Source organism: Chrysochloris asiatica, unplaced genomic scaffold, assembly GCF_000296735.1.
Source record: "Chrysochloris asiatica unplaced genomic scaffold, ChrAsi1.0 scaffold00321, whole genome shotgun sequence".
NCBI lineage: Eukaryota > Metazoa > Chordata > Mammalia > Afrosoricida > Chrysochloridae > Chrysochloris > Chrysochloris asiatica.
In genome coordinates this window covers 574,748-586,407 of record NW_006408839.1, presented here as the reverse complement: position 1 = coordinate 586,407, position 11,660 = coordinate 574,748, and the positions used below count along the sequence as shown (strand labels likewise).

Genomic DNA, 11,660 nt, shown 5'->3' with positions numbered 1-11,660 from the left:
AAAGAGGTCTTGTGCAGCAGATTTACCGAATGCAATACATAGTTTAATTTCCTGACTGCTCCGTCCATGAATATATTGATTGTGGATCCAAGCAAAACAAAGTCTGTGGCAACTTCAATTTTTGGTATACTTGTGAGGATTTCTGGGTCCTTTACATTGAGGTGCCGCACAGGCTGATGGCTGTAATATTTGATCTTCATCAATCAGTAAGTGTTTTAAGTCCTCTTCACTTTCAGCATATCGCAGGTTGTTCATGAGTCTTCCTCCAATCCTGATGCCACGTTTTTCTTCATTTAATCCAGGTTTTCAGACTATTTGCCCAGCATGTAGACTGAATAAGCATGGTGAATGGAGACAACTCTGAGACACACCTTTCCTGATTTTAAACCATACATCACCTTGTGCTGGCACGTCTACCTCTTGGTCTGTGTACAAGCTCCTCATGAGCACAATTAAGTGTTCTGGAATACCCATTTTTCACAACTGATATCCATAGCTTGTCAACATCCACACAGTTGAAAGTCTTTGTGTAGTCAACAAGGCACAGGTAAATATATTTCTGAAATTCTTTGTATTTGGCCAAGGTCCATCTTACATCAACTATGATATCCCTCATTCCAAGTCCTCTTCGGAATCCAGCTTGGATTTCTGGCAGTTCCTGATTGATGTACTGTTATAGCTGCTTTGTAACAATCTTCAGAAAAATTTTACTCGCATGTGAAACTGATGATACTGTTCAGTCCTGTCCGCATTCCAGTAGGTCGCCTCTCTTTGGAATGAATTATGAATCTGTTCCAATCAGTTAACCAGGTAGCCATCTTTCAAATTTCTTGGCATAGACGAGTGACCACATCCAGGGCAGTACCTGTTTTCTGAATCACTTCCATTTGTATTCTATCAATTCATGAAACCTTGTTTTTCAACAATACCTTCCATGCAGCTTGGCTCTTCTTTCAATACCATGAGCTCTTGATCAGATGCTACTGCTACAATTGGTTGCAGAGTAACCATTTCTTTTGGTTACAGTGACTCTATGTATCCCTTTCATTTTCTTTTGGTGCTCTCTTGCATCATTCAGTATTTTTTGTCCACAAAATCCTTCAATATTGCAAGTGAAGGCTTGAATTTTTTCTTCAGTTCCTTGAGCTCGAGAAATGCTGAACGTGTTCTTCCTGTTTGGTTTTCTACTCCAGTGTCTGTGCACATTTGCAATACTTGACTTTGTTTTCTTGAGCCACCCTTTGAAATTTTCTGTTCAGCTACTTTACTTCCTCAGCTCCTCCATTTGCTTTAGCATCTTACGCTGAAGAGCAAGGTTGTCTTTTCTGATATCCGTTATGTTCTTTTCCTGTCTTCTTCATGACCATTTCTTTCTTCCTGTATGATGTTCTTGATGTCATCCCACAACTCATCTGGTCTTTGAGCATCAGTGTCTGATACATCACATCTGTTCTTGAGATGGTCTCTAAATTCAGGTGGCATATGTCCAAATCATGTTTTGGCTCTCATAAACTTGTTACAATTTTCTTCACCTTCAGTCTGAACTTGCATATGAGCCATTGATGGTCTGTTCTACAGTTGGCTTCTGGCCTTCGTTTGCATGATGTGACTGATGCATTTGAGTTCCAGTTGGAGAAAAATAGTCAAAGTACCATGGACTGCTAGGAGAACGAACAAATCTGTGTTGGAAGAAATACAGCCAGAGTGCTCCTTAGAAGCCAGGATGGCCAGACTCCACCTCTCATACTTCAGACAGGTTGTCAGGAGCAGTCCCTGGAGAAGGACAGCATGCTTGGTAATAAGAAGGGTCAGCAAAAAAGAGAAGGATCCCTAAGGAGCTAGAGTGGCACAGTGGCAGTAGCAATGGGCTCAAGTATAACACTGACTGAGACACTGGTACAGGAGTAGGCAGTATTTCGTTCTGCTGTGCACACAGGGTTGCTATGATTTGGAACTGACTCGACGACACCTGAAAACAACAAATCACCGATTAAGGTTTTCCGTTATCTCTTTGCACAGAGGTCATCAATTTGATTCCATCTGGTGAGGTCCATGTGTAGAAACAGGAAGCGCAAAGCGGGGTTTCCTCTCACTTCTCCCCAGGTACAGCTCGTGGGCTTTTTCTTTACTCAGACATTGGCCTTTCTTCTTCTGTTTGGTGAGTCACTGTCTGTCTGCAGTGTGTGTCTTGGGTGATGCGGGTCATCGTGTGTGTACACTCTGCCCAATCGGAGAGCCCCCCGAGGAGGAACAACTGCCCTCACTGTCTTTGTGTTGGTTCTGGGGTAGGTACTTGTCTTCTTTCAGTATAAAAAGTGGAGTCCTGGTGACTAGTGGGTTATTCATTGGGCTGTTCAAAGCAGTGTTGCTGGTTTAAATCCACCAGCTGCTCTGCGGGAGAATGATGTGGCTTTCTGCTCCTGGAGCTCTGGTAGCGTAGTGGTTACAAATCAGGCTGCGAACCTCAAGGTCAGCAGTTCGAAACTACCAGCTGTTCCATGGGAGAAAGATGACGCTTTCTGCTCCCGTAAAGATTTACAGCCTCGGAAACCCTGTACAAGGTCGCTATGAGTTGGAACCGACTCCACAGCATATAACAACAACAAAACATACATTGCCTCAGAAACCCTACACTGGGTTGGTGTGAGTCGAAACTGACTTGATGGCACACAACAGAAGCAACAGCATACAAAGTAGGGAGAAATTAGGGAGAATTATGAAATTAAATGTCTAAGTTATCAGCTATCTCCCTCTAAAAATAAGAGCATTGCATTACAAGGCATAAAAAAATAAAATAAAATAAATAAAACACAAACCCAGTGCCATCAAGTTATTGCTGACTTGTGGTGAGTCTATAGGACAGAGAGGAGTCGCGTCATATGGTCTTTATCTTTATGGGATCAGATTGTCTCATCTTTCTCCTGCAGAGGGGTTGGTGGCTTCAACCGCTGAACATTGGTTAGCAGCCCAATGTTGAACCCACTGTGCCACCAGGGCACCTTTGTTGTTGTTGTTAAGTGCCATTGAGTTGGTTCTGATAATAGCAACACTGTAAAGGGTTTCCAAAGAGCAGCTGGTGCATTTGAACACCGACCTTGCAGTCCACTGCATTATTCTGCAGTGCCACACCAGGACCCTGGACAGCTCTAAGCCACTGAAATTAAAAGCACTATACCTCAGGGGTCGCCATGGTCAATTGGCATAACATAGATCACAAAGGCAATGATGTATATATCCTGCTTTGGTGAGTGACGGGTATCTTAAAGCTTCCGGGTGACCGTGGAAAGTGCAACTAAAAATGAAGAGTGATGAAAAGGAAAGACGCTTGGAACCAGTTAGTCCAGGGGACCAATGGAACACGTGAACATTAGTGTCCAGGACTTGGGGACCAGAAAACTAGACAGTACCCAGCCACTCTGCGAGGTCACATCAGAAGGTCTCAGATAGAGTGGGAAAAAATGTGAAACAAAACTTAACATTACAAAATCAATCAGACTCGCTAGTCAGAAAGAGACAAGGAATCCGAGACTCCGGCCCTCAACCACCCTTCAGGCCTGGGACAGAACTCACTCTCAGAACCCAGTTTTTAGCCGAAGAGTAGGTAGGAAAAATAGGGGGATCAATAACACGAGGGCAACATGGGCCTAAGGACAAAATGAAGAAGGGATGGGAAGGAGGGTGGAGCAGAAACATGAGCCACAGGGAGAAAGTGGTATAACTGTTGTTCCATCGAGGGGATTACAATCATTAAGATGAAACGAAGAGTATGATTTGTTGAATGCAAAACTGATGATCTGCTCTATAAACTTTCACCCATTTCACAGCAAAAAGTTTCAAAAGGAAAATTAACATGATATGCAGCAATCAGCCCAACGGAGCTGTCATATCCCATGCACCTATTGGCGCTGGTTTCATGGAGTACAAAGCCATTGTTAATTCTCGAGGGGAGGTGGCTGGGTGGCTACCCTGACCTGCACTCAGGGAGCAGCTTGCAGGTATCACAAACACAGCCACAGCCTGACCAGATGAGTGGCCCCACACCACCCCCTTTGCCCCCACAGGAAGCCCAAGTCCCTCCCAGCTGATTTGGGGGAACACCCACCTGCCAGACCAGGTGCTCCCTGGCCTCCGGCTTCGCAGACAGGCAGACGCTGAGCACGATGGTGTGTGAAGCGGAGGTGAGGACACTGGCGATGATGGCATCCCGCATGTTGAAGGAAAGCATGGTGTAGACCACGAAGATTATGAAGAGGAAGAAGGACACCTGCCAAGAGGGGAGAAGAACAGGTGTGTCACGCAGGACTCGGATTCCCCAGTGGCCCGCTGGTCTTCCCCAGTGCTGTGCCCACCTAGCAAATGGTATGGTGACCACGTAAGCCACTCCGTTCACAGAGTGAGAGGCAGAGCTCGGCTCCAGACCACCACACTGAAGTCACCATCCCACTAAACTGAGTCACATGTGGCTTTGGTTTCCCAGTGCCTGGGAGAGTTAGAGGGCTGCTGCTGGGGTCGTGTGGGACCAGCGCTGGACTGCGAACCACAAGTTCGGTGGTTCAAACCCACCAGCTGCTCCTCGGGAACCCTATGTAGGGTCACTATGAGTCAGAACTGACCTTGACAACAACAAAAAAGTTAGGTGGCCACTACACTGTACGCTGTTGGAACCCTGGTGGCACAATGGTGAAGCTACCTGAAAGGGCAACAGTTCAAACCCACAGGCTGTTCCTTGGAAGGAAGATGAGGCAGTCTGCTCCCATATAGATGTATAGCTTCAGAAAACACTGGTGCAGATCTACTTGGTCCAATAGGATCACTGAAAGTTGGAACCAACTGATGACAAGGGGTATGCGAAGTGTAGTAAGTGTGCACCATGACAAACTTGGAAATAGTGTGAGAATCAGACACTGAGTGAGCACACACTCTTGGAAAAACACCATCGACAGACTTTCCGGATGTCTGATTGCCACAAACACTCCATTTGTACAAAACGCAATATCCAGAAAGTGCAATGAAAGAAACTGCCATTAAAACTAGGTACGCTTGTTCTGTGGTGCCGAAAGTCATTCTGTTTCAGTCTTGAGACTTCCAGTTTCAGTTTCCCAAACACTGCATGCATTTAGGGTAACTCGAGTCCTTCAGGAGTCTGTGGGAGGTAAAACAGCCAAGCATGTGGCTGAAACGGAAAGAGTGGCTTTTCAACCCACTCAGAAGTGAATTGGAAGGCAGGCCTGGTGGTCTACTTAGGAAAGGACGAAGCAATGAAGACCCCACAGAGCACAGTTCTACTCGGCACACATGAGGTCACTGGGACTAAAACGCAACAACCATGGGCTTACTTTTGAGCATTTCACAGCTGTGGCTGCGTGGCCAGGCACATGACATCAGAATGTGGTTCTGTACCACAGAACACAAACCGTGGGATACTTTAACTTATTTATCAAATTGTATGCTGAGACCCACGCAGGGTTGGCAGGTAGGAGGGTTAGAGAGAATGGATGCTAAGAGCATGACTATAGCATTGTTATTGTTGGTAAGTGTCGTCAAGATGGTGCCCACTCATAGCAACCTTTTGCAAAATAGAACAAAACACTGGCTGGCCCCGCAGCAACCTCACAATTGTGGCTACATTTACTCATTGCATCTGTCACTGTGCCAATCCATCTCACTGGGAGTCTTCCTCTTTTCCGTTAACCCTCCACTTTCATAAGCATGATGTCCTTCTCTAGATAACATGTCCAAAGTATGAGAGATGAAGCCGGGACATCCTGGCTTCGAAGGAGCATTCTGTTTGTTCTTCTGCCAACACAGATTACCTTGACCTTTGGCAGTCATGGCACTTTCAATATTCTCCTCCAACTCCATAGCTCAAATGCATCAATTCTTCAATGGGCTTCCTCATTCCCTGTCTAACTTTCACATGTACATGAGGTTATTGAAAATATCATGGCTTGGGTCAGGCGCACCTTAGTCCTCAAACTGACATCTTTTCTCTAGGTCTTGTGCAGCAGATTTGCCTAATGTAATACATCATTTGATGTCCTGACTGCTGCTTCTATGAGTGTTGATGGTGGATGCAAGCATAATGAAGTCTTTGACAACTTCAATCTTTAAGCCATTTATATGGATGTTGTGTATTGGCCCGGTTGTGAGGATTTCTTATTTCCTTACAATGACGTGCAACGCAATGTGGTCCTTTATCTTCATCAGCAAGTATTTTAAGTGCTCTCTGCTTTCAGCAAGCAAGGTTGTATCATCTGCATAGGACACGTTGTTAATGAGTCTGCCTCAAATCCTGATGCCATATTTTTCTTCATATACCTCAGCATACAGAATGAATAAGTATGGTGAAAGAATACAACCCCGGTGCACACCTTTTCTAATTTTAAACAACTGCGTCTTGATCTTTGTACAGATTTCTTATGAACACACATTGCTGTCCATAGCTTGTTATGACCCACACAATTGAAATAATTTGCATAGTCAATAAAACTCAGGTAAACACTTTTCTGGTATTCTCTGCTTTCAGCCAAGATCCATCGGACATCAGCAATTATATGTCTCGTTCCATGGCCTCTTCTGAATCCAGGCTGAACCTCTGACAGCTCCCTGTCAATGTATGATTGTAGCCACTTTTGAATTAACTTCAGCAAAAATTTACTTGCATATGACACTAATGATATTGTGTGAGGGTTTCCGTATTCTGTTGCGTCACCTCTCTTTGGAATGGGTACAAATAATGGATCTCTTCCAGTCAGTCGGCCAGGTAGCTATCTTCCAAATCTCTTGGAATAGATGATTTCACCCTTTCCTTTATCACTTTGTCTAGTAAAAGTGGGATCAACCAATACATACTTCTCACTCTGACAAAAATGTAGACAAGTTTCAACCATCTGACCACCCAAGTCTTGCTTTTCACTAATACTTGATCTACCGTTGATATTTTCCTATTTCTACTGTCGCCTCATGCCGTGAATTAGCAGTGCCCTCACCAATACTACGAAGTCGTCAACGCCTGTAAGACTGCCGCACCATGACTCCATAATAGGTGTGTGTTTATGTTGTTCTTGTTAAGTGTAGTTGAGTCAGTTCTGACCCATAGCAACCATGTACAGGGTTTCCAAGGCTGTAAATCTTTACAGGAGCAGAATGCCTCATCTTTCTCCCGTGGAGCAGCTGGTAGTTTTGAACTGCTGACTTTGCAGTTAGCAGCCCAATTCGTAACCACTGTGCTACCAGAGCTCCTTGTGTGTGTGTGTGTGTGTGTATACATACATACATATATACATATATAGTAAGAGACGGGAGTTGGAAGAGAAATATCTATCAAGGAAGTCATAGCAAGTCTGCTGCAAAAGACCTTTTTAATGAGCTAAAAACCAAAGCTGTCACCTTGATGAAGAAGGCAGTGCTGCCGCAGTCATGGGCATTTTCAGTCGTCTCATGCGCATAAGGAAGCAACACCAAGGAAAAAGAAGGACGGAAGCATTTCAATTACGGCACAGGTGAACAGGAATACGGAACATACTACGGACTGCCAAGAGGAAGGCTCTGTAGGATATGCACTGGACTGCAAACTACAAGGTCGGCTGTTCAAGGCCGCCGGCTACTCCTTGGAGGTCCTATCCAGATTGCTATGAGTTGGAACTGACTCGACTTCACATAACATCCAGAAAAAGGAACAATCCATCTCGAAGGAAGTACAACCTTCAGAGATGGACTGACGGTGACTGGAAGAACATCTTCAAATATACCATCAGTTGTGTGGATCGTACAGGGCCTGGCCATGTTTCGTTCTGTTGTGCACGGCCTCACCCAAAGTCGGAGCTGATGCAACAGCACCTAACAACCACAAACATTAGCGTTCACTGCGCGTCTCTCCCAGCTCCTCGCTTCATCTTCTCCACGCCACTCCACCCAGGTCACAGAGAAGGCAGCTGTGGTCCAGCGAGGTGGGCGGTGTGACCGGTAACACCCCACTATTGTCAGCGTCAGGGCCCATGATTAAATCCAAGTGTCTCATGCTGTCCCTGTCCTCATGAACACTTTACAGGGCTTTCCATCCCCTGGGAGGCACACCTCACAGTGTAAAGCATTGGAAAATGTTTATAACAAGACATAACAGAAAAGTCACATCCCTTCCCCTGGAGAATGGGAACCATAACATACACTCTGCATGCTGAGCCAGGAACTGAGTGAAGAACCTGGTGCCTAGACCCAGAATCCTCCAGGAAGAAGGGCTCCTGTTTCAGACATAGGCACTTTTCCCTCCATTCAGCTGTATGTACCCTTTTAGCTGATGTTTATAGGATAAAACCAAAAACACCAAACCTGTTATCGTCAAGTTGATTCCAACTCGTAACAACACTAAGTTTGTTGTTGATATTATATGCTGTCAAGTCAGTTCTGATAGTGACCCTGCATGGGCTTTCAGAGGAGTGGCTGGTGAACTTGAACTGCAGACCTTATAGTTCAAACTGACTTTGCAGTCCAGGGCATTAACCCACAGCGCCAAGCCAGGACTCCACAGCGACACTACAGGACAGAGTGAAATAGCCCCACTAGGTCTGCAAGGTTGGCATAGTGGGGACTGTGGTGGCTTGGCAGGATAAGCACTGGACTGCAAAACACGATGCTGGCGGTTCAAACTCACCAGCCACTCTGCAGGAGAAATAGGAGGCTTTCAGTTCCCACTAAGCTTTACAGCTTCGGAAATCCTAACAACAACAGCAACAGTGGTGTAATGGTCAAGCACTCAGCTAGTAACTGGAAAATTGATGGTTCGAATGCACTAGCTGCTCCACAGGAGAAAGATGTGATTTTCTGTTTCTGTAGCTATGACAACTTTGTCAAACCGTCAGAGCTGTTCTCCTCTGACCAATAAGGTCCCTGTAAGTTGGAATCAACTCTATGGCTAGCTTGTTTGTTTTTTAACTTATTTTATTTTGAAAACTTTATGAAAGCAGATTTTCAGTTCTTCCTGTGATGGACCAGCTGGTAGGCTCAATCTGCTGACCTTTTGTTTCGTACTTGACCAGTGCACAACCAGGGTTCCCTGTTTACAAGCTAACCCACGGATATTGAGTGAATCTGAACTCACAGTAACCCCACATAGAACAGAGGAGTCCTGTTCTTAGAGTTTCTGAGACCTTAAATCTATACGGGACCAGACTGCCTCCTCTTTATCCTGAGGAGTGGCTGCTGGATTTGAACTGTCGACCTTTGGGTGAGCAGCTCCAGTCTTAATCCACAGAGTCACCAGGGTTCTTGGTTGGCAGGATAGTTTATGAGAACTAGTAATCCACAATGAACCTTTAGCAACCTGACAAATGGAAGAACAGTGAGAACTTCAGGGCTGACCCATCACCGGGTGGTGGGTGCAGATGTTAGCTAGCAGTTCAGCGCTGGGTTTCTCAGCCTCGGCACTGCGGCATTTGAGGCTGAATAGTTCTTTGTTGTGGGTCCCTCCTGGGAATTGTAGGATATTCAACAGCATTGCTGGCTTCCTCCCACTGAATGTCAGAAGCACCCACCATGTTTGTGACACCCACAAATGTCTGCAGATGTCACCAAATGTCCTGTGGGGGCAACACCGCCCCCAGCTGAGAGCCGCTGACTATGGGAAAAGACACTTTCAGGCATGAGAAAAACAGTTGCTGCTTCACTGTGGCTTTGGGAGAAATTAAATGTACACTGTGCTCAGCAACAGCCATCCAATTCACAAGAACCATTCTTAAATACAGGAGCTCTGGTGATGCTGTGGGTCAGGCATGCGATATCAGCAGTTCAAACCCACCAGCCGCTCCACAGAGAAAGATGAGACTATACTCTCATAAGGATTTACAGCCTCAGAAACTCCATGTTGTCGTTGTTGGCAAGTGCCGTCGAGTCGGTTCCGACCCATAGCGATCCTGTACAATGTTTCCAAGGAGCAGCGGGTGAACCTGAACCACTGACCTTATGGTTCAAACTGACTTTGCAGTCTTGCTCATGAACCCACAGCTCCACACCAGGACTCCCAGAAACCCTATGTTGTTGTTGTTGTTGTTAAGTGCTGTGGAGTCAGTTCTGACTCATAGTGACCCTGTATTGGTTTCCAAAGGGCAGCTGGTGGGGTTGAACTACTGTACTGACCTTGTGGTTCACAGTGGAATGCTCACCCTGGAAACCCTATAGAGGGTCAGTATGAGTCAGAGTCCGCTTGATGGTATTTATAATACAGTTTTCTCGCCTAAACGAGGCACTGAGTGGTCATTGTCAAATATCCGATTTGGACAACCAATTTAGAAAGAAACCTCTTCTCACCATTGCTTCTGTTTCTTCAGATGGGAAGTCTTGTCACAGCCTCTAAAATAGTTACAGCTTTTGAACAGCTCAGCTGAGTGCACCGTAGTGTGTGCAACACACCTTTGATTCTGTGAACCCCAGAGCTTTCAAAGGAAAGGCAAGGATGGTCATCAGCCACCACCTTCAGTCCTGTCAGCATATATTACGTGTGCATCCACATACAACACAACCGATGCCGAAGGTCAGCTGAGTAAGTGCATTAAGTCTGGTTTGTACCACTCCTTTCAGGAGGGCAGCTGGCAGAGCTGTGCAGAACCTTGGCGGCTGCACCAGGAACAATACATTTAGCACTTGGTCAAGTCCCAAGTTGTTGTTGTTAAGTGTCGTCGAGTCTGTTCTGACTCATAGTGAGCCTGTATTGGGCCTGTTAGTAGTGACGGGTGGGTCTGAACCACTGACTTGTGGTTAGTATCCAATGCTTATCCTATAGCGTTGCATCAGGCCTCCACTTACTAGACCCTGCAGAACAAAAACCAGATGCACAGGGATCTTGTAGGATAAGGTACCAATGCCCCCAAGTGCCCCCAAGGCTTCTGTCTTTATGGAAGCAACGTGCCACATGGTTCTCCCACGGAACAGCGGGTGGATTCCAACCTCCAACCTTCTGACTAGGAGCACAGTGGCTTAACAACTGTACCACACAGGCTTCTCTTCTACTAGTCCCAGGGGGTTCTAGATTTTCTAACCTCTTTCCAATACAACCCAAAAAGGGACATCTGTCAAATCAAAAGGGATTTGGCACATGGAGAGTTTATGTGGGTGAAAAGCTCCCCAAAGTTGAATCAAGCGTGGGGTTTCCACGTTGCCATGGGAATATTTCTGTGGCTGGGATTCTTCCCAGAGCTGTATCTGTCCAGAGGTTGAAGAGAGCGCTCTGAGCACACCAATGCCACCCTGCAGAGAAACCCTGTTGTGACTGTTGTTGTTAGGTGACCCTGAGTCGGCACGACTCATAGACTTCTTAGACACAACAGAACAAAACACTGCCCGGTACAGTGCCAACCTCACAATCAGTGCTATATTTGAGTCCATTGATGCTGCCACTGGGCCAGTCCATCTCATTGGGGAGTCTTCCTCTTTTTCACTGACCTACCATTTAACCAAACATGAAGTTCTTCTCCAGAGACTGGTCCCTTCTGACAATATGTCCGAGCAAAGTCTGGCCAGCCTGACTTCCAAGGAGCACTCTGGATGTACTTCTTCCAATACAGATTAACTTGTTCTTTTGGCAGTACAAAATATTCTCTTGCAGCATCGTAACTGAAATGCATCGATTCTTCTACGGTCTTCCTTATTCATTGTCCAACTTTTGCAGG

At 45.8% G+C, this 11,660-nt stretch overlaps 1 protein-coding gene across 1 annotated transcript in view; it reads right to left on the bottom strand.

The window, feature by feature from the left end:
* The window catches only part of ADCY2 (adenylate cyclase 2 (brain)), a 403,615-nt gene that overhangs the window by 253,411 nt on the left and 138,544 nt on the right, over positions 1-11,660 (bottom strand). Inside the window, exon 3 of the mRNA XM_006875344.1 lies at positions 4,103-4,264. Within this exon, the coding sequence (XP_006875406.1) occupies positions 4,103-4,264 (162 nt within the window). The remainder of the gene's footprint in view (positions 1-4,102; positions 4,265-11,660) is intronic.